The following is a 26,837-nucleotide window of genomic DNA, read 5'->3' on the forward strand; positions in this document are numbered from 1 at the left end:
GGCCGCCTTAGGGATCTGCTTCGCCGGAACCACAATGTCGGGCTCGAGATAGTGCGCTATCTGCGCACCGCGAAGAGCAGACAACACCTGGGCGTTCCATAGGGAAAAATTCCCTTTGCCCAGCTTCTCGGTGACGGGACAACCGATCAGAGAGAACGATTATTGAAGCGCGGAAGAGAAAGCCATCGAGAATATTATGGACTAACCTAGCTCTGATTACCATATGAAAATGGTTGGAACGTGATGCCCTCTCAGGCTCACGGCTTCGTGTTAATATAACCAGGAAGAGCCCCTGGCGTGGCGGTACAACTTGTACAACAAAAAAAAGCTAACTAATTTGGTAACTCTAGATTACATCAATCGGGAGATATCTATCCTATCTAACCGAAGCCGTGATACTTGCCTTCACCCGCAATCCAAGTCTGAACGCCCAACCAATCTTCAGGAGATATCAATCAACTAGATATTGCGGTCATATGATCCTATAATTTAACCTTTACTAATTTTTAGTGTGGTCCAGGGACCACATATCCACCTAGCTGGCCGCCTATGGGATCGCGCCAGAGAGTTGGTTGCCCGACAGGAACAGTCTCCGCAGCAGCGGCATGCCGTCGCCAAGACTCGCCGGTATCGCGCCAGAGAGTTGGTTGCCCGACAGGTTCAGTATGTGCAGCAGCGGCATGCCGTCGCAAAGACTCGCCGGTATCGCGCCAGAAAACTGGTTGTTCTCGGCGGTGAACACCTGGAGCATAACTGCTGAAGCCGGAATGTTGCCACCGAATTGGTTGTTCCCTATGCGTAGCGTCGTAAGGACGGCAGACATCGAGGCCGGAAGACTCCCGGTGAGATGGTTACTCTGTAGTGATAGGAACTCAAGCTGCGTGGCTGTCCATAGAGCCTCTGGCACTTCGCCGGTGAGCTGGTTATTGTCTAGATCCAGGGTTACCAGAGTTGCGCAGTTGGCAAGGCCCGCTGGGATGGAGCCGTTCAGGTGGTTGTGCTCAGCGGTGAGGTAATGGAACTGGCCTCCGGCGCATAACCCTTCTGGAATGGCGCCGGTGAGCTCATTGTCATCAACCTCTACATAACCCAAGCCCGAGTGCTTCCCGAGTTCCAGCGGAAGCGTGCCGGTAAACCTGTTACTGTACAATCTCAATGTCCATAGAGACGGCAACCGGCCAATGCTCGCTGGTATCTCGCCTGAAAAGTTATTGCTGAAGAGGTGTAATTTTCTGAGGTTTTGTAAATGCCCGAAGACTTCCGGAATGACTCCACTAAGGTTGTTCCCGGAGACGTCAATTATGGTCAACCTCTTTGCAGCAAAGCCATCGTCGACGACCATGTCGCCGGTGAGCTTGTTCTGCCACACTGTCATCTTTTGCAATTTCTTCAGGCTCCAAACCCCCGGAGGTATGCTTCCTGTTAACGAGTTGTTCGAGAGGTCCAGCACCTCCAACTCCTGCATATCCGCTAAATAGCTCGGGAGGTCGCCGACGAGGTTGCAGTGCGCCGCCCAGAGGCTGACTAGATTGGTCAAGTTCTTGAATGATGCCGGCAGCTCGCCAGGGGCGAACGGGTTGAACGCCAGCCACAACGTCTGAAGCCTCGTCAGCTCACCGAGCCCAGCCGGGACGGTGCCAACGAGTCGATTGTTGTCGAGCTCGAGATGCCGGAGGTTGAGGAGGCTGGAGAGCGACCTCGGGATGGTGCCGTTGAACTCGTTGCCGCTGAGGACCAGCGTGGTCAGGGTCGCCGCCAGGCGGTTGCCGATGTTCGCGGGGAGCTCGCCGCCGAAGTAGTTCTCGGATAGGTCGATGTACCGCAGCGAAGCGCAGCGGTACAGCGTGGTCGGGAACACGCCGGTGATGCTGTTGTTGGAGACGTCGAGGTGCGTGAGGCCTGCGAGGCCGCCGACGGCGTCTGGGAACGGGCCTGAGACGTTGGCGTCTGCGAGGGTGAGTTTGGTGACGCTGCCTGCCGTGTTGCAGCCCACGTATGGCCACGCGCAGCGTGCGCCAGCGGACGAGGCGTTCCATCCGGCGAGCACGGGCGGGTCGCCCCACGCGCGCTTGATCTGGAGCAGCAGCTGCGCCTCGTCCGCCGCCGGCTGGGAGGACTGCGGGGCCGCGCGGGGCAGCAGGCAGCAGCAGGGAAGCAGCGCGAGCAGCAGGTCAGGGAGGCACGGGCGTGGTGCCTCCATGCCTCGGCGGGCTTGTTTTCGTGCCGTGGCGTCGGTGGTGCACGGGCACGGCCGCCGCGGTGAACGCGGGAAGTGGAGGTGGTTCGGTAAAGTGCAGAGGGAAGTGGACTCCCCTGTTTAACACAACTCTACCGTTGACGGCACAAAAGTCCGGTTTTTTTTTTAAGCTTTCAAAATGACTTCCATTTAAGTTTACGTGGCTTTTTGGTCCATCAGGAGTGATTCATACGGTGGAGGGTTGAAACTTGAAAGACCGACCTCAGATGGGAAGTGCTCCGGATTCCGGAAGTCTTTGCGGTAGTATCCGCAAGTACAGTACGTGGTTTGATACCAGTTTAGAGGAATCACCTGTTCCTCACTGCCCCATTTATTACAAACAACGAAATTTGGGGGTCGCGTGGCCCCTTTCCAAATCTTCATTCTGACGGTCCCCGGAGACTGGTTGCATATATTTCACACGTAATAGTGCTCCGTCAAACACGCAATTAGTGTGGTCCGTGGGCCTGAGCGACGGAGACTCAGGGTCTGTTTTCATATAAACAGAAAAAAAATCCACTCTCTGCTCAAAAAAATAAAAACAAAAATACAAAAAACCCACTAAAAATATAACAGAAAAAGTCGATTTAACCTAATTCAAATTTACCCGTTCGATTTACCTCGTCCAACCAAAAAAACAGATTCCTTTTTTTTATCTCATCCAACCTTTAAAACCGCCCGAAGTTGTCCCTAAGATGAAAGTGATTTTAGCTGACATGACACGTCAGGAGTCTATTACTTTATTATAAAAAATATATAGATTTTTTCAAGAAAATTGTCCAAATATTTTTTCTAGAAAATAAGAAAATTAAAATCCAAACATCCAAACTAATCTTAGAAAAAATTGTTTTAGCTTAGAAAAATATGAAACCAGTTTCAAAAAAAATTCAAAGATCATGCTCCATATTATTGTACCTAGCTTAGAATTATTTGAATCTTTTATATGTCCTTTGATGTTTATTCAATAATGCTGCTACTCCGGAAACAAAAAGAAATAACTCCCACTCCGCCTCTCACGCTCACCCAAGCCCCGCTCCCGGTCCGCCACCGCCGCCAGCGGCGACCACCTCTGTTCCTTCGCTCAGGGGCCCTCGCTCGCCTCTACGACGCCAGGCTCCACCGCTAGAGTCGTGCCTCCCGCCCGCCCCCGTGCTCATCTCGTGCCCGCCGCGGCCGCCTGCGCTCATCTCGACCAGGGCGAAGGCTGCCTAGCTCGCCGCAGTTGGGGCAGAGGGTGCCCAGCTTGCTGCAGCCATGGCGGAGCTCGCCCCGCGTGCAGCTCACCGCAGCCTAGGCGGAGCCCGCCCGTCCACGTCTCGCGCTTCACTTGCCCAGCTCGCCGTGGCTGGAGCGGAACTCGTGTGCCGCCTGCTCCTAGCTCATGACGCCCTGCCGTGGCCTTCCCCAGCGGAACGACGAGATCTACACTGGTGAACTCCACACCCGACGAGTCTTTATTCTCCCAAGCAGCAAGAAGATGTTGCGCTCTCTGACCCCGACGGCTGGAATCGACCGGTCCCGGCCTCCCCCATGTTGCAAATGTATGTTTAAAGTGTTTCAGATGCTTTATAGGTATGTTGCAAGTGTTTTGTATGAATGTTATAAAATTAGATCGGGATGTTGCAATGGTTGTACACGTATGTTGCAAACTCCTGTTCTCAATGTTTCATCTGTTTTTTCGACGTAAGTTGCAAGTGTGTTTATCTGGACGTTACATATATTTTCACACATATGATACAAGTGTTTTATCTAGATATTGCGTATGTTTATAATGGTTTCAAGTGTTTTTAGGTGTTTTTGCAATTATTTTAGATACATGTTTCAAATGTTTCATTTGTTTTCAGACGTATGTTGCAATTGTTGCATCTGAATATTTCAAAACTAGACCAGGTGTTGCATCTCCCTCCTCGCCTTTCTTTTTTTTGAGAGAGTTACACAGGTACAGCGACGAAGGCAACGGTGGGGCTGGGGGGGCTCCAGCCCCCCCTACCGATCCCAGATAAGTGGAGCCCCCCTAAGTTTTTTCTAAAATTTTATGCATATTATAATAGGTAGGAGGGGCTAAGAGATTAAGAGAAGATAAAAAATCCTCTATTCCTTGTTGGACCGAAAGAGAAAATAGCTTAGTTGGTTAGAAGTTAGAAGCCCAACCGAATCGGCGACTCCCGAGACCTGGAGGCGGCGGCCTGCTTCTACGCGGCTCCTCGGCGGCTCCAGCACGCCGCACGCCTAGGCCCAGCAGCGAGCAGCGAGCAGCAGCACATCGTCTGGCGGCCGTCCGCATCCGCATCAGGCATCAGCGTCGGCTTCGGCGCCGGATCTCGAGCGGCACCTGGAGGAGCTTCGGGGCCGCGCCGCCCGCCTCCACGCCGGCAACCGCGACCTCGCCGCGCGGCTCCACGGCGTGCAGGCCCGCGCCGCGCTGGTCCGCCTCACCAACGCCCGCCTGCGCGCCGAAGCCGAGGCCAGCGCCCTCGCCCGCCGCCTCGCCGCCGCTAGCCGCGCCCTCGCGCTGCGCCAGATGTATGCCGCATCCGTGTCCGCGTCTGGAGACTGGAGCTGCGGTGCCGGCGGCTTCTTCGAGCTGCAGGCGCTCGCCTCGCTGATCGCGTAGCCGGCCGGCCGGCCGAGCATCAAACGTCTGAGCAGAGCAGCTGAGCAGGTCATCTACTACTACTACCTACTACTGTCAATCTTACAGTACTGACAGTCCTGAGTATTGACTAGTGACTACTGAGGACGATGTGATTGCAGACTTGCAGACTTGCAGTGTTTTCTTTTTGACTCGGTAGGAGCAGCCGAGCAGCGTCGGAGCAGGCAGCCCAGGTGATTTTATAATTATGAAATTAAGTCTGTGACTGTGATTGAAAAATGGTTTGATTCTTGATGGATTTTAATTTTTAAATTTTCAGTATGTCGTCGAAAAGAACTCTGCGCAATTACTTTTCAAGTTCTAGTGGTAGTGGTCCATCAACTAATGAGAGCACAACTCAACCAAAGAAACCTAGAGCAGAGTTTAGTCAATCGAACATGATTGCAGACCCTGGAAATCGCAAACCAATTGATGATTATGAACCTGAAATTAGAGACCAAGTAAAGAGAGCATATGCTTTGAGTGGTCCAACCCAACCTCGTGAATTTCAATTTCCTAGTAAATGGATTGGTGGTCAATGGAGATCATTTCAAAAGACTTGGTTTGATGAATTTGATTGGCTAGAATATAGTGAGTCCAAGGATGCAGTTTTTTGCTTATATTGTTATCTCTTCTTTAATTCGGGAAAGCCTGAAAAATTTGGGAGTTCTGTCTTTGCACATCAAGGTTATGTGAATTGGAAAAAAGCTAAGGATGCTTTTAGTAAGCACAGTGCTTGCAAGACTCATGTAGATGCTAGGCTGAAGTGTGATGACTTTATGAACCAAAGGACAAGTGTGGGTCGAAAATTAGTTGAGGTAAGCACGGAGGAAGAAAAACGATATGAGATTCGTTTGACATCTTCTTTAGATGTTGCAAGATTTCTCATATCACAAGGGCAACCTTTTCGTGGAGATGATGAGAGTTCTACTTCCCTCAACAAGGGTACATTCAGAGAGATGGTTGATTGGTATAAAGATAAGGTTGAGATTGTGAAGGACGCATATGACAAAGGTTCTAAAAATTGTCAAATGTTATCTCCTGATATACAAAAGGACCTTGCAAAAGCTTGTGCAGAGGAAGTCATAGCTGTCATTATGGATGAGATTCGAGGTAGAAAATTCTCGGTGCTTATTGATGAGTCTCGAGATGTATCAATAAAAGAGCAAATGGCAGTGATTCTAAGGTTAGTACTTTACAATTGCAATTTTGTGCATAGATTTTTTATAATTATTTCTACAATTATACTAACACATAAACAAATGTGGCGTATAGGTTTGTCAATGATGAAGGGAAAGTGATGGAGAGATTTCTTGGACTTCAGCATGTTCAGAGTTGTACAGCTATTGCATTGAAAGAAGCTTTGGTTAGTATGCTTTCAAGTCACAATTTGTCTATCTCTATGCTCCGTGGGCAAGGGTATGATGGAGCTTCTAATATGAGAGGTGAATTTAATGGGGTGCAAAAATTGATTCGTGATGAAAATCCTTATGCTTTCTATGTGCATTGTTTTGCCCATCAATTGCAACTAGTGGTTGTTACCGTTTCGACTTCTAGTGCAGACATTGCAGATTTCTTTAACTATATTCCTTTAATAATCAACAATGTGGGTGCAAGTTGCATGAGAAAAGATGCCTTGCTTGCAAAGCATCATGATGTGTTGCTAGAAAAGATTGAGAATGGTGAGATTATGACTGGAAGAGGTTTAAATCAAGAAAGCAGCCTAGCTAGGCCTGGAGATACTAGATGGGGTTCACATCTTAAAACTTTGCTTCGCATTTTGGTCATGTGGGAGGCTATCATAGATGTCCTTGAGATAGTGAAGAAAGATTCTATTAAACCAACATGTAATGGTGGAGCTTTAGGTTTAATTGGAAAAATGGAGAGCTTTGATTTTGTGTTCATCCTGCATTTGATGATAGAATTGTTGAGCATGACAGATATTTTGTCACATGCTTTGCAAAGGAAGGATCAAGACATAGTTGAAGCAATGCATTTGATCACGGATGTGAAAGATAGCTTGCAGGATATGAGGGAAAATGGATGGGAGCCATTACTCAAAAAAGTGAAAACATTCTGTGAGAAGAATGAGATTGAAGTGCCAGATATGGGTAAGGAAATAAATGTTAGAGGGACATCTAGACGAAGAAAGCAAAAGGTAACAAACATGCATTACTATCATGTTGAGATTTTTCTTGTCGCCATTGATGCCATCTTGACGGAGTTGAATCATCGGTTTAGTGAAATTAGTTCAGAGTTATTAGTATGTATGGCTGCTTTTAATCCAAGGAACTCCTTCTCTAATTTTGATATGGACAAACTTGTGAGGCTTGCTGAAATTTATGCTGAGGATTTTGACATTGGTGAACTTGTTGTTTTGCCAAATCAACTTAGACAGTTTGTGAACCGTGCTAGAAGAACTCCAGAATTTCTTGGATGCACTGAACTTGGAAAAGTTGCTGAAATTATGGTGAAGACTAAAATGCACGAATCATATAAATTGGTTTATCGTCTCATTGAGCTAACCTTGATACTACCGGTGGCAACGGCTTCAGTTGAAAGGATATTTTCAGCCATGTCTATTATAAAGACAGATTTGCGTAGTAAAATGGGTGATGACTGGCTCAATGACTTGATGATATGCTATAATGAGAAGGAGAAATTTAGAAAGATTGATAATGAAAAGATCAAAAAGCGGTTTCAAGATATGAAAAAGCGTCGTATGTTATTGCCTAAAAAATTAGTGGTATGCTCTATTCTCTTCTAAATTCATAATTTGGCGGTCCGAATATGTTTGACTAATCAATTATGTCTATTTGTGTAGATTGCTACTTCGGATGAATAATGTGTGTCAACGTCAAGCACTCAAGCGCCGTCTATTAGTTTCGTAATTTGGCCTTTCGGTATGAATGAACAGCTTCCTTTATTTTTCATGATGTATTTTATGAATTTCATCGTTAACCAATGTTTTTAAATCGGTGTAGCACTTTTGTTCAGTCGGGTCTAAATTTTTTCCTAGATTCGTCCCTGTTCAGCCCCTCCTAAAATTTTTTCTGGCTTCGTCCCTGCACAGGTACATACGTAGACGCTCATAACACGCACGTACATTCACCTCTATGAACACATGCACACAAACCCTATCCATATGAGCACCTCCAAAAGACTATGCCGGCACATCTCGAGATTGACGAAGTCACCGCAGGCGACTCGCTGTCGACGGGAACGCCGCGTACGATTGAAAGCACAATGTCTGGCTCGGGAAGTGAGCGCTGACAGAGGCGATCCCCACTAGCGCAGGGTGGTCCCCACGTGCTTGCGGATGGGCGCAGCAGGCGAGGCGTGAGTGGGTAGGCGTGGGCGTCCGAACGGGGGGCTAGCGTCCGGGCGCTAGCCATGCCCATGTTTATTTGCCAGTAGATGGTCGAGTTATATATGTTATAATTAGTATGTGTTGACTCAAACATGCCTCGTCATCTAAATACCACAGTAATACAAAGAAACATCCTTTTATTTTTCTGTTTCTTGTTTATAAACATGCAAATGAATTATACTTGATGAGATTTGAATTATTAGCACAAAATTAACACAAACACATGAGAGAATGTTGTTGAATCAAGTTAACAAAATATTACAAAATTTCAATGAAATGTCTGTAATGACTTTGTTAATTAATCTCAAGATCTATCCTCAAATGAGAAGGGTATGAATGTGTATGTTCATATTTTGAGTGTGGATGCATGTTGTGAGCATGTGTTAGCACCAAAGTCAATTGAATTTCTATGTGCTCTGTATCATCAGCATATACTAATTATAACACATAAAAAGAGCATCTACTAAAACAACAACAATAGAGATCATATAAGATTCGAACAATTCTATGCTAGGTGCTATAATATAGACAATGATTTTTGAAAGAATGAAACTAGTGTCATATTTTTTTTAGCTGAAACAATTTTCTAAGATCAAATCTGATTTTAGGATTTTATTTAATTGTATATTATTCCCAGAAAAAAGTATTTGGACAATTTTTTAATTTTATTTCTATATTTTTTGGTAAAGTCTAATTGATCATGGACTATCAACATAGTCTTTATACATTGTAGCTGGCATAACACCATGTAGAATACCACATCAACCAAAACCACTTCCAAAACTACCCGTAAAGTAAACTTGGATGGTTTTAAAACTGAGTGGTGGTGAAAGGTAAATCAGACTACGATGAAAGTTAAAAGAGGAGCCGCCGCCTAGGGTATACCGAAAAACGACGCCGCCCTTGCTCCCAGGGCCTCGCCATTGCCACGCCCATCTAGGGCCCCTCTCCTTCTTCCTCTCCGGTGCACCTGCCGGAGGTAAGAAGAAGAGGGGACCATCTCTCTTTTTTGCAGTTTTTAGTTCTAGTTTGTTTAGGGTTTAGTACAAATTAATCTTCCAACGAAATCAGATGATTTTCGGTCAGGATCGTGTTTCCTGCGATGACTTCGATGATTGCCACGACAAGATCGTCGTTGCAGGCGTCGATTTCATTGGTAGGTGGCCAATTTATGGCCTTTATCTGCAAGGGGATGCTTCTGGGAGCCCCCTACGAGGACAGCGACTCTAGGTCATTGATCTCATCGTCGCGGTCATCGATCTCATCGTCGATGGTCGCGGAGAGGATTTCAAGGTCTCAAGGTGATGTATTTGCAGCCTATGTCGTACCCGACGATGCAACCGTCGATATTCTTTCAACGATTTAGATACTTTTGGACTGGTTCTGAAGTGTTGGATCTTGCAACGTGTCCAATGTTTTAGGGTTGGTCATTGGATTCGGCATATGGACTGCACCTTAGCTCCCACGTTCAATGGATTCCATTAGGGAAGAAGATGAAAAGGTATGAATAGAATATTATATTTTTTGTTTTAGATTTCTTCCATGTGTAATTTGAGGATGTACTGTAGCAAAATTTAATATAAGTCCCACTTGCCTTCGAAAAAAAAGTTAAGAGGGGTCAAATAGATTTTTTCTGACCAGAAACTGGCCATGGTCCATGACGTCAATCTTCGTACTCTCTCCGTCTTAGAAGAAGGTCATTATGGAATACGTGCAGGTCAAACTTTCTTAACTTTAATTAGGTTTATAGAAAATACTTGCAACATTTATATCTTTAAATAAGTTTATTATGAAAATATATTTAACGATCTATCTAATTGTACTAATTATATATTATAAATATTTATATTTTTTATATATAGTTGATCAAAGTTAAAAAATATTGACTTCTCGAAAAACGAGAACGACTTGACAGAGGGAGTATATGACAAGGCCCACCACCCAACTAGTTAATTGGCTGCATGTTCGGCCTATAGAAGCTGTCTTCTCTTCCAGTTAGCCATTTCACAGCATGGTACGTCCATAAAGAATGAAGGAATATACCATGATGCACAAGTTTAGGCCCGTCGGACTCTTTTTCTTTTTCTTTTCTCCCATTGCACCACCTTCTATTTTTTTCATCTTATATTCTTCAAGGCGTCATCACTGTTTTATTTTTTTCTTTTCCTTTTCCTATAATACAGGATTTGTTCATATTTATTTTTTCTTTTCTTTTCCTTTATTATCCATGAGATGTCCTACAATTTTTTTTGATTGTTCACATATTAATCGTACCATGAAATGTTCCATGTTATGTTTTGGATTGTTTGCATATTACTCATGAAATGTTTTATGGTGTGCTCTGAGTTATTCTCATTGTTTTGTGATATACTCCCTTCATTCAAAATTTTTGAGTAAATATTTTAGTTTAATTTTAATAACGATAGAGGTAGGTAATGTATATTCGGGTTCCATAGATTGTTAAAATAGCAAATATAGTTAATTCATATACAGATCTAAGGGTTTACTTTACTTTTTCTATCATAATGGTGAATTGTGTAATTTAAATTCAGATTTAGATGTTATTTTCTTTTTTAATAACGACAGAGGTAATTGATTTAGGATACCATATCAATGGTTTGGTGCTTTTGATTTTTGAGAAAATTTCTTGGATTTATTTTTAGCACATCTTGTTCATATGCATCATGAAATGAGAGTGATAGTTATTATATTATACATAACATATAGTTCACAGAGACGGGAGAAGAACAAGAACCGGCTTGGACGCGACACCGAAGTTGTTAAAAATTAGATACGGCATACATGTTATGTATTATATATTTACGATAAAAACAACACATACGACAAGTAATTGGCTAGATGGGAGGACAACATGATTGGCAGCACTGCGGTGAAATGCTAGCGTCGGGCACCCGCTCGTCCGATTATGTGCCATGCATGTGGCCCTTCTATCTTTTTTTTTACTACCCGTGTGTTGCTACGGGACATCTAAACTTTTATACTACAGACACATGGATCGCACGATAAGATAATAATACTGTGAAATTAAACAGTATAATGTCCGTGTTAACGCTACGACAACATATAACCAGACAAATCAAATAACTAAAAGGCATATATGTCTAACAGAAGTATAGGACTTGAGTTGACCCAAGAGAATACAACATCAGCTGCTATTTGGTTCTAGAAATTAAATGACAATTGAAGTAGACACTGCAATATCCAACGAGAACCATCCAACTATTTTAGAGAGCACCTTTTAAAAGATCACTGACACTTAATTGGTTAACAAAAAAAAGAGAAAGAGTATATTTCAGATAACAAAACCGGGTCATGAATTGTATATACTGCTTCATTAGGGGTATGTACTACTGTTCTACAGCAAAAACAAGTATGATATTATTTTGCAGTTAGTATATACTACAAAATAAATCCCAAAACAAAGGAGTATATATTTTAGTAGCAGGAGTATCATACTACTCTTTTAATGGTGGTATATATTTCTTTTATAATTATAAAAGCAGTATCACACTATTTTAGAAACAGATCTGGCTTCGTTCGGCTGGTAGGGTCCCAGCTCATTTCCGCTTGTTTCAGCTTGTTTCAGTTTATTCTCTCTCACAGAATACTATTCAACCATCCAAAATCATCCAAAACCAGCCCAAAGGCTACCAGCCGAACGCCATGTCATGCATCTCAGATCCTGGCAGAATTAAAAATTGACATCAGTACCCCACTTGACGTTACCTAATCTGTTTTAACACTCAAGTGGACCTCGGTGCATGAAACCGAAAATACAGTATGTATGTACCTATTTGGGATTAGGAACGGACCGTAAAATCCAAAAAGACTATGCAGTTTCAACAAACTGACTCCAACTTTAACCAAAGGAGAGTCCTTTTCACTTTCTACAAAAGGAGATAGGCAAACTGTTTAATCGACAGCTCAAGCAAAGGTTTTTGGTTCTTCCTCAACATCTCAAGCAAATATATACTTATTAGTTATTAAGAATCTAGTTATCTAGATATTAATATATGCAACCTCAGTAAAAACAAAAATACAACTTTTGTCAACTAATTTCTTCTAAATGGATCATCCAAAAACAGGGTGATTGAGCATCAAAATAAAAGAGTTAATAGGTCCATCCACGTTCAAAAGGAGCATCTGACAAGTTTATTTAAACCCTATATCATGTAGGCAAAGGTAAAATAGCTAGCAACCCACAACATATCATGTGCATATATGCAGAGAGCAGACCATTTAACCAACTTTCAATCTGTAAAATTTTTCAATCTCTTATATCCCAAACTGAGAGCAAATTCCTTTGTCGCATATATCAAAATCTGAACTTGCAAGCAATTGTAAGCTGCATAGTAATTTTTTTTAAAAAATCAAAGTGAAAAGGACCTCATCTTCATCTTTTTTGCCACCTGACGAGATAAACCAGCTAGGCCTAGGAGCACATAAAGAAAAAGATTATAAATGTGATGAGCTTGACTTTCAGGCTTTTCTGAAAGTTAAAAGAAAAGATACATAATCCACGTACATCTCCTTATTTCTTGGATGATAACAACAACTGCCTAGCATAGTAATGAATAAAAAGAATTTATTCAGTCATTTATTCATAAAGAGGAATTGATTCAGATATTCAGTGATGTATTTATTGTGGCATGGTTTGGCACTGCCTAGCATAGTAATGAATAAAAAGAGAAAAAAAAACACATGTAACAGTAACACAGCCCTTGAATCACTGTCATCGCTCTCCTCATACAAAGGCGCAGATTGGATTATAACCCGTACCGTTTTAAAACTGATTCTGCAGTGGATGGACATATGAGAACAGTGAGAGGCAACTCAACTTTCTTCGATCTTGATCACATCCTTGTCCTCGTGGAATGACTCTGCTCTCGCAGAAGCTAGTTTACCCGGTGATGGATCACACATCCTCATAAAAAGAATTGTTATAAAAAGAATTGTTACGTGGTGCACTGATGTCATCCACAAGTCACATTTCATTCTGCACTTAATCAATGGATGCACATAGTACCATTAACTTATTCAACAAAACGAATCAAGCTAAATTGGAAAAATAAAAAGAAACAGAATCATGACTTAAAGACTATCGGCACGTCACTCGTGGTCACTTAGATTGGGAATGACTGATGCCTTCATCTCCAGTTGCACCTTTTCCTCAATCCATGCGAAAGGAATCTGTCGGTGTTTCGAACAAACACCGGCTAGTGAATTTATAATTATTGCGCGTTAGGCCCGGATGATGCACTGAAGGACACAAGGTTTATACTGGTTCAGGCTAAATGTCCCTACGTCCAGTCTGCTGCTGCTGCTCGTGTTATCAGTACCGAAAAGGTTCGTAGTAGGGGGTACAAACGATCGAGAGAGGGAAAGGTCCCAAGTCTCTGAAGGAATGGTCGAAAGGATGCCAAGAGCTTGGTCGCTGCTTGGTTGTATGCGTGATGTATTGTGTGTTGAACTGGTCCGTCCAAAGTCGGTCCCTTCAATGGGAGGCCCTATCCCCCTTTTATAGACCAAGGAGGAGCAGGGGTTACAGATGGGAGAAAGAGGAAAATACCAAAGGTATAGAAGGTCCTTCAAGGAAAAGTCTTCCTTTTTCCCTGTGCCTACCCTGTTTTAACATGGCAGACCGTGTCTGAGGTGGCGTGTTTGCTGATCCTCGTAGACCATACCCTGGCCCCATTTAGCAAGTGGGTGCGTCCCATCCTATGCCGGCGGATGGTGCGGCGTGCCGGAGAGCCGAGCTATGACTCCTCGGGGAGTAATCGGGGAAGTGACCACACGTCCGTCACTGTAGATGACGTGAGTTCTGTCTTGGACCATAGTGGCTGTCGTATGCCTGTGTTAGTATCCGCGCCCGAGGGCTAAAGGCGGCGCATACTACACTGTGGGACAAAAGTTGGCGTCCACGACACTATTTGGGCACTGTTTATGATGGAAAAGGCGGAAAACACCCGTCCCATCGTAGTCTGACGGTACCTTCCTGCAGGCGCACAGGGCATGGCCCTCGATATCATGGTTGACTCGAATGTCCTGTCTCACCCTGTGCTTGTCCTTATGAAGGATCAGGGTGCGGTCGTCGGGCGAGGCGGAGTCTTGCCTCTTAGCCGTCGGACGAGGCGGAGCCCGCCCCGGACGTCGAACGAGGCGGAGTCCGCCCTCGGGCGTCGGGCAAGGCGGAGCCCGCCTTTAGCCATCGGGCGAGACGGAGTCTAGCCCTCGGGGGTCGGGCGAGGCGGAGCCTGCCCTCGGACGTCGAGCGAGGCGGAGCCCGCCCTTGGACGTCGGGCGAGGTACGCTTTTAGCCATCGGGCGAGACGGAGTCTAGCCCTCGGGGGTCGGGCGGGGCGGAGCCCCCTTTTAGCCATCGGGCGAGACGGAGTCTAGCCCTCGGTGGTCGATCGAGGCGGAACCAGTCTTTTGTCGTTCGGGCAAGAAGCGCAGTAGTGCTCTCGTCTGACCGGAAGTGTCAACGTTCGATGGTTTTTAGTTCTACCTCATTGGGTACCCTGGTATTGGGTCCCCGACAGAATCCTTTTCAGTTCAATGTTTAATCAGTCTGAAAGAAAAAGATGATATATGTTTAATCAGTCTGAGAAATAGAATAAGTATATCTTGACAATGAACCTTCCCTATATCAGAGTAGGAATGATAGCAGAGTTTGTCATAGACTAAATGCAGGTTACCAACATATTTTGAAACCAGCTTCTAATTGCAGTAGTGCTGTTCTTTCAAAAAAAACATGCAGTAACGCACTTGTTTTGCTATTAAGAAAAAAAAACAAATCTGTGTTGCAAAATAGTAACAGTCGACATCAGTTCTTATATAGAGAAGAATAAATGTCGCAGCAATTCAACTCCCTACTTGGATTTATGCAATTTATGAAGCAAAAATTGAGACCCTAATCTCATTAGAAGGTTTTGCAACCAGAGGCATCATAAACGGTTTACTAACTCAAAATTTTGAAATCCATTATCAGTGAGTATTTATTTACAACTTCAGATTTCTTTGCACATGCATATTACCTTAGATGCTTAATTTATATTTTAAACCATATAGGAACCTCTGATTAATCAATATATGGCACACACATCTAAATCCACCTTCTGTGTGAACATGGCAATGCAGTGGAGGAAATACAGGAAAAAGGATAGATGGTCTCTAACTGAAGTAATGATCATGGACAGAAAAAAACTTCCAGTTTGAAACTTTGAATAATAAACAAGATTTCAGATGAGTTGTTACCGGCGAGCGCATAGAGGAGGCTAGAGCAGCAACCCCTAGACCTGCGAGGTCCACTGCCTCCTTTCCACCCTTTTGATCTGATTGGAAGCAGCAGTAGCAGCAACAGAGCCGAACACAGTCTGTTTTCAACAATCCTGAAAGAGTGAAAATGAACTTTCAAAAACCTAGAAAACTGAACATCACTTCAGCTTGCTGGATTTTGTTGCTACTCTGCAATGCAGTTTAGAATCATGAGAAGAGCCTTACAACAAATAGAATTGCAAGTGAATCATGCATAGGCATACATGGGTTCCCCAAATTTTGTATTGCTATAGCATCTTTGGTGCCGTTCTCAAGTTTCTTCTCAAAATAGAATTTCTACAAGAACTGAGCGCAGCATACCCGTGTCGTCATGCCAACATGTTGTTGAAAAATTGCCACATGAGTGATCTAGAGGTGTAGGGTAGAAACCAAAGTGGATCCTGTCATTATTTTAAACAATACTTACAACCAAGGAGTATGCGAAAATAGCAAGAGAACTCTTTCTACCAGTTGGAAAAAGCTTCATTCCCTGAAAGTAGATAGGGAAAAAAAGGTCAGGTAAGCAGCAACTTAAGTTTCCTATTGAACAGGCCAAAAGTTAAGATTCATGTGGAAATGTTGCATACAACTGGTATAAAATAACTTGAATTACATAGCATCAAGCTAAGGAAAGATTAGACTTTGTGACTGTAGCTAGTGGCACCCATCATTGCCAATCAACTACAGTAGTACTGTCCTCTGAAAACAAAAAAAAAGAAACAGAGGAGGTACAAATCCCTATTGACACTGAGGAAGCCTTTTGCCAAAGGTATATATTGTAATTGTAATAGTTTAAGTATATTGCTGATTGAGGATTTTTCCAATGCAAATTCGCATATAATCTTTAAATATTCCATAATCCAAATGGTAGTTTCAAATAAGACAGTAAGTGAGCTCGATCAAACCATTACAAGAATGGCACCAACCACCATTACCAATACCAACCTATCGATGTTTGACCACCGATAGCCTACCACGGGGGTACCCGGGGCAGTATGTTCGGGCTTTAGTGTATGCAGAACTCGATGATAAACGCAAGAGACAGTCAATTTATCCTGGTTCGGACCCTCGATCTTTGATCGAGTAATAGCCCTACGTCCAGTCGGCGTTAGCCTTTGCGTTGGATTGATCGTAAAGTGTTGTGTTGTACAATTGTTCTCTGAACTCCTGATCCAAGGAGCCCTGCCCTCCTTTATATAGTCAGGAGGCCAGAGTCCTAGTCGGTTTACAATGAGAGTTCCTAGTAGGATTACAGAGTAATACTACTACTAAGATTACAGGGAAAGAATCCTAGTTAGACTAGTTCTCCCTTCCGTGCGGGGTATCCCGTGGGTCCCGCACCGACAAGCCCCCGAGCACTTCATGGTTGAGTTCTGGAAGCCTCGTCTTGTTCCTTCAAGCCTCGTCGAGCAGGAACAAGCGTCGTTCGAGTGCTTTCTTGAGCGAAACCATGTAGCGCTTCGTGAGATCTTTGCGTGGTGTGTACCTTTTTGAAGAAAAAAGTACTCCCATTTGGATGTAGCCCCCGAGCCTCTTGCTGTTTTGGCACAAAGAGCTTGAGGGTCTTTTCTTGAAATCGTCTTGATTCTTCGTCGAAAGGCTCTCGAGCATATACCCGGGTTCTTTGTCGAAAAGAGCTCGGATATAGTTATGTCCGGGTTCTTTTTGTCGTGTGGTCTTGAAGTCATTTGTCTTGAAGAAGTCTTCTGAGTGATGTGCGCTTTTTGAAGGAAAAAGTGCACTCACTGAGTGTAGCCCCCGAGCCTCTTGCTATTTGGAACAAAAAGTTGGAGGGTCTTGAATCTTATGTTGTTTGAAAAACTGTTGTCTCGAAGTAGTTGTCTTGGAGTGTCTTGAATCTTATGTTATTTGAAAAGAACTGAGAACTTCTCCTGTTGCAGCCCCCGAGCATATATCCGGGTTGTTTTGTTCAGGAAGAAATCGGGTGCAGGGTGTTGGCATATTCTCTGGTAGTCTGCTATTGTCAGATGTAGTTGTATGGTGGTGGTTGAGTGTGAATGCTGTTTGTTCATGAGTTGTATAGTGTTGGTATATCCTTTCGAATATGCTTGTCCTTGAGTACTGTTCCTTCATGCCTGAGTCATTTTCATTGAATTCTGCCTTTTTACTGTGTCCTTTGTTAGGCTTGTTTCGTTTGTGCTCCTGGTCCATGTGCACCGCTCCTTCGGTCTATAAATACCCTTCTAGGGTGCTGTTTTGATTCATTGAGCGTTTTGTTGCTTGTTCTGAAGTCTCTGTACTCGTGAATATGGTAGTTTGTAAAGTAGAGCAGCCCCCTGGCATATTTTGTAGTTCTTGCACGTCTTGCCGTAGCTGGAGGGAGTCTTGCGATAGGGATTAGAGGTAGGCTAATCCCGCAGCAGCAATATACCAGGATATACATGGCGGTAGTTGGAGGAAGTCTTATGATGTGGGCTTCGTTCCTTTATCTGGTAGTTCTGGGTTGATCCTCGTCGCCTATCCTGAGACTATCCGGTGCAGATCAACACCATATCCAGCATCATATCGGTCTTGGGTAGACAGATGCCTGCCGTTCTCTGCTCCATGTTGTCCTTCTCTGCGTCCGTCCTTTGAAGAAAATAGTGTAGCCGAGTGCGGTTTGTTCTACCGAGTAGCGATTTGGAACACGTAGTCGTTCCAGAGCCTAGTTGTTTTCGGGTTCCTTTTTGCTACTTGCCTATCGCAGTTCTGAGTTCGTTGGGTCTTGTAAGATGTGTAATCTTGTATCTTTTGAAGTCATTTGTAATAGAGAGAATCTTGTCTTTCGAGTTGTCATTCTTTATTCTGTTGATGTCCTGGTTGTCTGTGAGATTCCCGAGTTTTTTATGTCAGAACCGGGTTGTTATGTTCCTTGTGAGGTAACCTTCTATTGCTTCATGGCTGATGAGTTCTTTTTTGCAGCCATATGGTAACTCTGTCGTTTTGCTGGATGGATAAGTCCGAAATCTGCCCGTTGAACTATACCGTTGTGTGGATTTGTGCCTTCCGTCATTTTAGCTCTGTCAGTAAATGGACCGTTGCGTTCTCATGCCACGTTAAAACGGGCCTGGTGGGCCGCATTTTTACCGATGTAAAATCTATTTAAAGGCCTTTGTCCTCCTTTTCTTTGGTACCCTGCCTTCGCCTTTCGCCTTGAAAAAACCCTAGCCTTTGCAACTCCGCCATCGCCATTGCCACCACCATCTGAGCACCGCCGTCCGTGCCTTCTCTTTCCCTAGTGCTTTTTGCCTCTGTTAGTACCTGGGTAGGAAGAAAGCCGCGAGCAAGTCCTAGGCAACCTTCATGGATGAGGAGTCATCTCTTTCCGTGATCGAGAACCAGGAGTTCGTGGCCATGAGGGCTGCCCAGAAGTCTTGGCTGGCTCCGACAACGACTGAAGACCAGCTTCGCGAGCTTGTTAGCGATGGTCTGATCCAGAGCAAGGACATTGCTGAATGGAGGGCTCTAGACGAGCATCGGGTCCCTGCTCCAGGCCCTGGTGAGATTATTCTCTTCGTCTCCTTTATCCGTGCTGGACTTTGCCTTCCTGCTTCCGCCTTCCTTCATTAATTTCTTGGTTATTTTGGGGTTAGTTTGAACCATCTTACTCCCAATGCCGTTCTCCATCTTTCTGTTTTTGTTCATCTCTGTGAAGCTTTCCTTGGAATTCCTCCTTCTCTTTCTCTCTTCCGTCACTTCTTTCGTCTGAAGCCTCAACCCCGCCACAAAGACACCAATGCTCTTGGCGGCTGCGGGATTCAGTTTCACTAGGGTCTTAAAAGTAAGTTCTTTGACTATGACCTGGTTGACTCTGTGAGGGATTGGCGTACTGACTGGTTCTATGCCGTCAATTTGATTCCTTCTCTCGTCGTTTATTCTGAATCTGGTCCCTCGGTTAACGACCAGTGGGAAAAGAACTCCCTGACACCGGACGAGCTCCAGGCGATCCAGCCATTCCTTGAGCGGATAGGCACTCTGAAGCAGCAGGGCTTGACCGGCTTCAGAATTGTCTCAAGTTTTCTTTGCCGTCGTGTTCAGCCTCTGAAGGAGCGAGAGAACTTTGGCTTCGAGTACTCTAGGGCTAAGGATCCTTCATGCATGGTCCTGGCCCTTGAGTTGACCGACAAGGAAGTACTCGAGCGTCTTCAGAAGATGCTGAAAGGAGCAAGCGTTGTCCCACTTTCCGTCTCTGAGTTCTGTGCAAAGAATCCACCTCTAGCTGTAAGTTGTTTTCTCTTTGTGCAGGTACTTTTTGTATTTCTTTTTGCTGTATCTATTTTCACTTAATCTTCCTTGTCTTGTTGTCTTATTCTTTTCGTAGGGATTGGGGCGTAACTTCATCGACCCGATTCCCCTTCACGACCTCCCTGCCATTGTGGGGGCTGGGGGTAGTCTTGCTGGGGCTTCTTTAACTAGTAAGTCGCAAACCGTCGTAATGCTTCCTGGTGTTTCTTCCGCAAACCCTGATGTATATGTAGAGTATGTTCCTTATTCAGTTCCCTGAGGCCCTCGTAGTGTCGGAAAGAGGGGGTGAGCTGAAAGTTCTTCTGGTTTGTCTTCTGCCAAGAAGTCCCGCCAGTCAAGTACTTGTCCAGGTACTCCAGTTATAGCTAGCATGCTCTTAGGTGAGCATATTAATGCGCTTTGTCCCTTTGTCTTCTTGTTTTTATCTTGAACCGAGTACTTTTGTCCTTTTTTCAGCTGGTGTTTTGGCAACCTTGGTCGAGAGTGAGGCGGAAGAGGATGATGGTGCTGCCCTTCTTACTCATCGGTGAGTTGTTTTCTTGCTTTCCTGTAGTTGAAACCTTCTTTTTGTTCTAACTTTGGTCTTGATCTCTTTGTAGTAAGCGGTCGTCGGGTACAAGTTCTTCTGGGGCACCGGCACCGAGTTCCTCTAAGATTCCGGTACCGAGTTCTTCCATAGCTCCGGTACCGAGTTCTTCCGGGGCTCCGGTACCGGCTACGCTGCTCCCGCTGCCGAGTGGCGGGGATGTCTTTGCTGCCGTGGTTCCCCCTGTGAGGTCTTCTTTCGGTCTTATGAGGAAGAAGATAGCTGAGTAAGTGATTCCTTGTTAAGCTTTTTTGCTTCTCTCTCTGTTCTTCCCTCGCTCATATTCTTTATCGTTGATTTTTCTTGTGATTTTGTAGACCCTCGCCTTCCCTTAACCCTTCGCCTACTTCTTCTCAGTCCTCTAACCCGCCTCTGTGCGCTGAGTCTCTGGACTTGGGATGTTCGATCGGCGAGGTAGCTATGAGGGAAGTCGGGTCCCCTGCCGCTGTTGATCCTATTGCTCCGGAGGTGACCGTGGCCACGGCGGTGGGTATTTCTAGAGAGGTAGCCGGGGCTTCCCAGGATATAGCCCTAGTTCTGCCATCTTTGCCTTTGCCAGCTTCTCCCTCTGCTCTCCTTGGAACCAGTAGTCAGTGCTTGGACGACGAAGTGTTGCTGCAGTTCGACGTCACCCATCGTCTGTCAGAATTGACTACTGCCTAGGGGGCCCTTTCGACTTCCTTTAGTGAAAAGCTTCAGGTGAGTTTTGCTGGAGTTCTTTCTTTGGATGTTCAATCTTTGTTTTCTTCTTATGCCTTCTCTCTCTCTCTCTCTCTCTCTCTCTCTCTCTCTCTTTGTTCAGTCTTTCTCTCGAGATCATACCGGCTTCTTTTTCTCGTCCAAAAACGAGAAGAAGTTGTCTTTTGAGGTAAGCGCCCTGAAGGCCGAGCTTGACCTCCTCTGGGCCGAGTTGGAGATCGAGCGTCAGATGCATCAAAAGGAGGAGAAAACTCTTCGTGCCCGGGTGGTAGAGGTAGAGAAGCAGAAGGATGCTGCGAAGAACGAGTGCAAAGGTATTGCGGGTTCTTTTTGTTTCCTTTTGTATTTTGGCTTCCCTTTCTGCTGACTTTTCGTTTTTTCTTTTGTACTATGATTTTCTTTTCCGCTGACTTGTTTCTGTTGCCTGGTCTAGCTCTCCAAGTTGAAAAGTAGAAGCTTTCGGAGGGTATCGAGGAGATGAAGACGCTTGCTCGAACTAGCCACAACAAGGCTGATGAGGTAATTGCTCAAGCTGAAGAAGAACTCGCACTTGCTAGATTAATTAGGCGTGGAGCTGACAGAGATCTTGTGCAGGCCCAAAAGACCATCGAGGACTTGACTGGCAAGTTGGCAACGGCTACTGAAAACTGGAAAGCTTTGTGGAAGTCTTTTCGGTCAGTAGCTGACCTTCTTCGGACTTCAGCAGACGATGGTCATTCTTGGGCTCAATTCATTCCCCAAGTGCCGACCTGTTTCTAGGAGTTCGTGAAGCGTTGTGCCCATCTTTGCACCAGGAACGTCCTTGCCCAGGTCTGGGTTCTTTCTCCGGACTTTCCTTTGTCCAAGGTTGCTGACGAAGCCAAGAGACAAGAGTACCTCGATGCTGTCGAGAGGTTAGAGCCTGAGGTCGATGACTTAGCCAGGAAGATTGTAGATAATCTTAATATTGATGTTTCTACTCCTGATCACAATGCTTGAATGTAATCAACCCCTACACTCTGGCTTTTGTAACAGAATACTTATACTCTTTCTTTAATGAAGATCATCTATCTTTGTTGATGTCTTCTTTGTCTGGATGTCTAATCCTTGCTTACTCTTTAAATGTGTTGTCCAATTGATCAGAATTTTCTTCGGGTAGCTATCTGTTCTGATTCTCATCCGTGTTGTATAAACCACTCGCTGTATGTAGATTGTTGTATTTGACAAATTTTCTTGATTTGTCGAGTACTTGTCTGGCTTTTGTCTGTGCCATGTGAAACAACTCGGTGTATGTAGATTGATGTCTTGACAGACTTCCTTCACTTGTTGAGTGCTTGTCTGGCTTTCGTCCGTGACTTGTAAACAACTCGGTATAGCCCGTTGTGTCGACAAACTTTGCGTTCTTGTTAGTATTAAAAAAGACTTAGGATATCTCTAGCTTCTTCTTCTTGGCTTAGCTCGTAGTGTGGTCAGCATCTGGTCCTATTTCTGGTTGCAAAAGTATCCTAGGACCGGCAAGCCCCCGAGCGCTTCATGGTAGAGTTCTGGAAGCCTTGTCTTAACAAGCGTTGTTCAAGTGCTTTCTTGAGCGAAACCATGTAGCGCTTGCTATTTGGAACAAGGAGCTTGAGGGTCTTTTCTTGAAATTGCTCTGATTTATGTTCGGGCTTATTTTCAGTCGTTTTTCTTTTTGGTTCGGGTGTTAGCTTATTAGCTACCCTCATCGGCGGGCTCAAGCATGTTTTCAGCTATTTTGCTCTCGACCGGTATGCTCAGGCGTCTTTTCAGCCATTTTGCTTTTTTGTTCGGGTGTTAGCTTATTAGCTACCCTCATCGGCGGGCTCAAGCATGTTTTCAGCTATTTTGCTCTCGGCCGGTATGCTCGGGCATCTTTTCAGCCATTTTGCTTTTTGTTCGGGTGTTAGCTTATTAGCTACCCTCATCGGCGGGCTCAAGCATGTTTTTAGCTATTTTGCTCTCGGCCGGTATGCTCAGGCGTCTTTTCAGCCATTTTGCTTTTTGTTCGGGTGTTAGCTTATTAGCTACCCTCATCGGCGGGCTCAAGCATGTTTTCAGCTACTACTATATAGAGCAGAAGTGCTCAACTACTACTATATAGAGCAGATTGAAGAGGATTATAAATTACCTGAAAGAGTATAATCAGTATCACAAGAAAAATGCCGATCGTCATTGCTCCACCATAGTAGAACACTACAGACTCAAATGTGTGTGCCACCACCATGAGCACCAACCCTAGGATAGGACAAAGAACACCACCCCGTGGAGCAAGAACTCTGCATACACAACTACAAAAGACTCCTGCATGACTGAAATTTTGCAGTGCAGAAAACAAGGCAGAGATCAAATGATGTCACCTTGGCTCAGTAGCTTTGGTGCATATGGGCAGCACCTGAATGAAAGGCACAACTTTGACCAAATGGAAAAAATAGATAGTAGATCAATACTGATGTTTCTGATTTTTTAACACGATTTCTTGGATCTTTCATTGACTGTTAGGAGTCGACAACGTTCCTTGTGACCTCAGATCAAGCCACAAATCAAAACTAAAAGAAAAAAATAATGGTTACCGTCAGATCTTCACCGTCTGCGGCGGGGGTGCGGTCGCAGCGGGGAGGAGGAGGCCGGGTGCCGGATCAGCGGGGGCGGCTAGGGCGACGAGGAGGAGTCCGGGTGCCGGGGTTGTCAGCGTCGCGGCTGACATCGTCGGCGTCGGGGGCCACTTCGCAGCGGGGAGGAGGACTGGAGGAGGCTGGGTGCCGGGGTCGACGGGGGCGGTGGCTGGGGCAGGGGGAGGAGGAGGTCGTGTGTCGGGGTCAGCGTCACGGGGCGAGGTCGTGGAGCCGAGGTTCGTGCGTCGGTTGCGGGGAGGAAACGTGCAGCTTGGGGCGTGAAATTGACCGAGGCGATGAAGGCTTCCAAGACCGACGGCTGGGGCAATGGCGCAGGTGCGACGGCGAACAATGCCGGCCGGCGACGGCAACGACGGAGGAAGGCCAAATCCAAATCGCGAGGAGCGAGGGCGGGTGTGGAGGAATCCTTCACGAGAGGAGCGAGGGCTTGCGGGGGGCGACAGCTTTGATTGGAGAGGAGATTAGGTTTCCTTCAACGTCGCTGCGGGCCGCGATTCCTTCGGCGTCGCTCCTTGTCATATCGCAAGGGAAGGGAGGGGAGGGCGACCCCGTAGCCGCGACGTACGCGCCTTCCTTCGGCGTCGTTGCGGGTCGGTATCGCAAGCGAGGGGAGGGAAGGGCGACCCAAAAAAAAGTCGCACAAAAAATTTGGCTTACTTTTATTCTTTTTAGTTGTAGGAGACTTGTCATTTTGATGCAGCTTCATTAGATAAATGGCACATTATAACAGATGGTTTTGGATCTCCAAAAGGCGAACACATATTAGTGTTCCTGGGGGAGTGTTTTAGGTTCGAGAGAAGTAGAGGTAACTAGAAGCAATCTTGATTGGCTTCATGAACCTTTCCATTTTTCGGATGGGGTCAAGCTCTGCAATGAAATTATTGCTAAACTAACATTGTACAGTAAGAGAGAGTTGTAATAAATAGGTCATTGAGTTCAGTCCTGTAAGAGAGTTACAATAAATAGGACATTTCTCTCAGATTGTTTTATGCTCTTGTGCAGGGATTCTAGATGGAGATGAATCGTGACATCAAAATTTGGTTCCTTTCAGGTTTGTTGGTCCCTGCTACATTGCTCCATTTTTCCATGCCCGCTGAGGTTATTGTCTCTCGTAAGGGTTGCATTGCTTTTGTTGTGGTGTGGTTGAGTGATTAGCGAGCGATTGTTGATCCGCAGGTGCAACCTTCTAATTTGCTGTCATTTTGATTGACAACTTGATTTCTGTAATATGTGATTGATTTGGATGGTTGGTTTAAAATTGAGTGAATGCTAAGAGGTTGTCTTATGTGTTCTCTTTTTAACTGAAATGGCAAAGCTCCTGGATTTTCATTTAAATGAAATATTTTTTTAACTTCTCCTACAAAGGCTCTTTGTAATTTTATCTCACATGTGAAACTTCCTAATCAATAATGCAAATATAGATAACTTTGAAACTTCCTGATTTCAAAGATGGTCATCTTGTGTTCTTCCTTAATCATAATCAGTAGAACAGGAGGCACAACAGTTTTCTATTTGGTCATATTAGTCAAAAGTTTCTTGTTTGTAATAACAGATGTTCAGGTATACAATTTTGCAGGATTTGCATGTTAATTGTACCTGTATAAAATGGATAACCTGATCTTTACTCCTTTATGGCTCTTATCTCACACAATTTTGTTTCATATAGTCACGTTATTCTCAACCAACATTAACATCGTCAAGTTTGCCTTTAGCTGGGGATTGGAGTGTTTCCGGACCTTAGATCCTAGGCAGATAAATTTGGACCTCAGAGGGCAAGGTTTTTCAGATTAACTTTCCAGCAAGTGGGGCTATTTAGTGGCGCCTCCATCAAGAAATCTTTCAACACTTTAAATTCCCTTAATGTACTGGCAAGGATACTATGTGTGTTCAGGTAGGCTTTCTCTTAGGCTGTGTTTAGTTTCAGTAAGTTGAAATTTTGGGCTACTGTAGCACTTTCGTTTTTATTTGGCAATTAGTGTTTAAACATGGACTAATTAGGCTCAAAACGTTCGTCTCGCAATTTCTCACCAAACTGTGCAATTAATTTTTTTTCGTCTACATTTAATGCTCCATGCACGGACCGCAAACATTCGATATGACAGGTACTGTAACACTTTTTGAGATTTTGGGGACCAACTAAACACGCGCTTATTTCTAGCGACCTTCTTTGCTTCAGCCAGCACCAGGATTGTCGGTTCCCCGGAATATCCAGGACTAAATCCTTATTTGCAGTGCATGTAGGTTCTTCTTTGTTCTAATATTGTGTATTATATAATATCTAGATATTTAGTCATGAAAAATAAATATGAATTTTATTATAATTGAATTATGGGTGGTACATCATCATGATGAATAGTTATATCTATTTTGGGGCTATTGCGTTCTTGCCCCTATTTTGAACCCTAATTGTGATTTTACCCCTATTTTCTTTCACTTTGTGTTTTTACCATGCTTTTCCAAAACGAAGGTTCAGTTTACCCCTACTCCGTGAACAGCAGGTAACGGTGTTAAAAAGTTGAAAGATGACATATTTGTCCTTCCGAATATTGCGTTTTTACTCCTATTTCAAAACCCAATTGTGATTTTACCCCCCACTTTCTTACACTTTGTGTTTTTACCCCTACTTTTCCAAAACGAAGGCTCCGTTTACCCTAATTCTTAACTCAGTTATCTATATCCGGATCAAAGCAATTAAAAATTAACAAAAACCCTGTGAAAAAAGACAAACTTACCCCTTATCTTTCGGTCGTCTCTCTCAGGGTCGTCCCTCTCAACGCTAGCAGGCAGCGGGTGGCTGGGTGCGGCGGCGGTGGCGGTGGAAGGGCAGCGTCGGGCCGTCGGGCGGGCACGGCGAGCAGGCGCGTGCGGCCAGGCGGAGGAAGCGGCGCGGGCGCGCGCGGCTTAGCCTGACGTGGGCGCGCAGCCAGGCACGCGGCTCTGCTTGGCGCAGGCGCGCGCGGCTTGGCCGGCGTTGCGAGCGCGCGTCTCGTGAAAGCAGCCGACCATGGAGCCGAACACCCGCCTCTCTCTCTCTCAACTCTAGCGGATGACTGGGTGCGGCGGCGGTGGAAGGCCAATGGGCGTGTGACTCTGGACCTGTC

At 44.9% G+C, this 26,837-nt stretch overlaps 3 protein-coding genes and 1 long non-coding RNA gene across 4 annotated transcripts; 2 read left to right on the forward strand and 2 right to left on the reverse strand.

Annotated features, from left to right (window-relative positions):
- Positions 1-367: 367 nt before the first annotated feature.
- Positions 368-2,200, reverse strand: LOC136455187 (receptor-like protein 52). The gene has a single exon (XM_066455320.1). The coding sequence runs from the start codon at positions 2,198-2,200 to the stop codon at positions 548-550; it is 1,653 nt and encodes a 550-aa protein (XP_066311417.1). The 3' UTR covers positions 368-547.
- Positions 2,201-3,490: 1,290 nt separating this feature from the next.
- LOC136455188 (uncharacterized) lies at positions 3,491-7,773 on the forward strand. The gene is made up of 5 exons (XM_066455321.1): positions 3,491-3,595; positions 4,470-4,898; positions 4,991-5,062; positions 5,149-5,851; positions 7,693-7,773. Exons 1-2 carry the CDS (start codon positions 3,491-3,493, stop codon positions 4,848-4,850), a joined length of 486 nt encoding a protein of 161 aa, XP_066311418.1. The 3' UTR covers positions 4,851-4,898; positions 4,991-5,062; positions 5,149-5,851; positions 7,693-7,773.
- On the forward strand, positions 6,169-7,713 carry LOC136455190 (uncharacterized). Its single transcript, XM_066455322.1, has 2 exons — positions 6,169-7,614; positions 7,693-7,713. Exons 1-2 carry the CDS (start codon positions 6,169-6,171, stop codon positions 7,711-7,713), a joined length of 1,467 nt encoding a protein of 488 aa, XP_066311419.1.
- A 5,464-nt stretch (positions 7,774-13,237) lies between the features above and the next one.
- LOC136453210 (uncharacterized) lies at positions 13,238-23,470 on the reverse strand. The gene is made up of 3 exons (XR_010758970.1): positions 23,232-23,470; positions 15,517-16,066; positions 13,238-13,428 (listed from the first exon to the last, which is right to left on the reverse strand). It is a non-coding gene; the product is annotated as an uncharacterized lncRNA (long non-coding RNA).
- Between the last annotated feature and the right edge of the window lie 3,367 nt (positions 23,471-26,837).

This window comes from Miscanthus floridulus, chromosome 5 (genome assembly GCF_019320115.1).
Source record: "Miscanthus floridulus cultivar M001 chromosome 5, ASM1932011v1, whole genome shotgun sequence".
Taxonomy (NCBI): Eukaryota; Viridiplantae; Streptophyta; class Magnoliopsida; order Poales; family Poaceae; genus Miscanthus; species Miscanthus floridulus.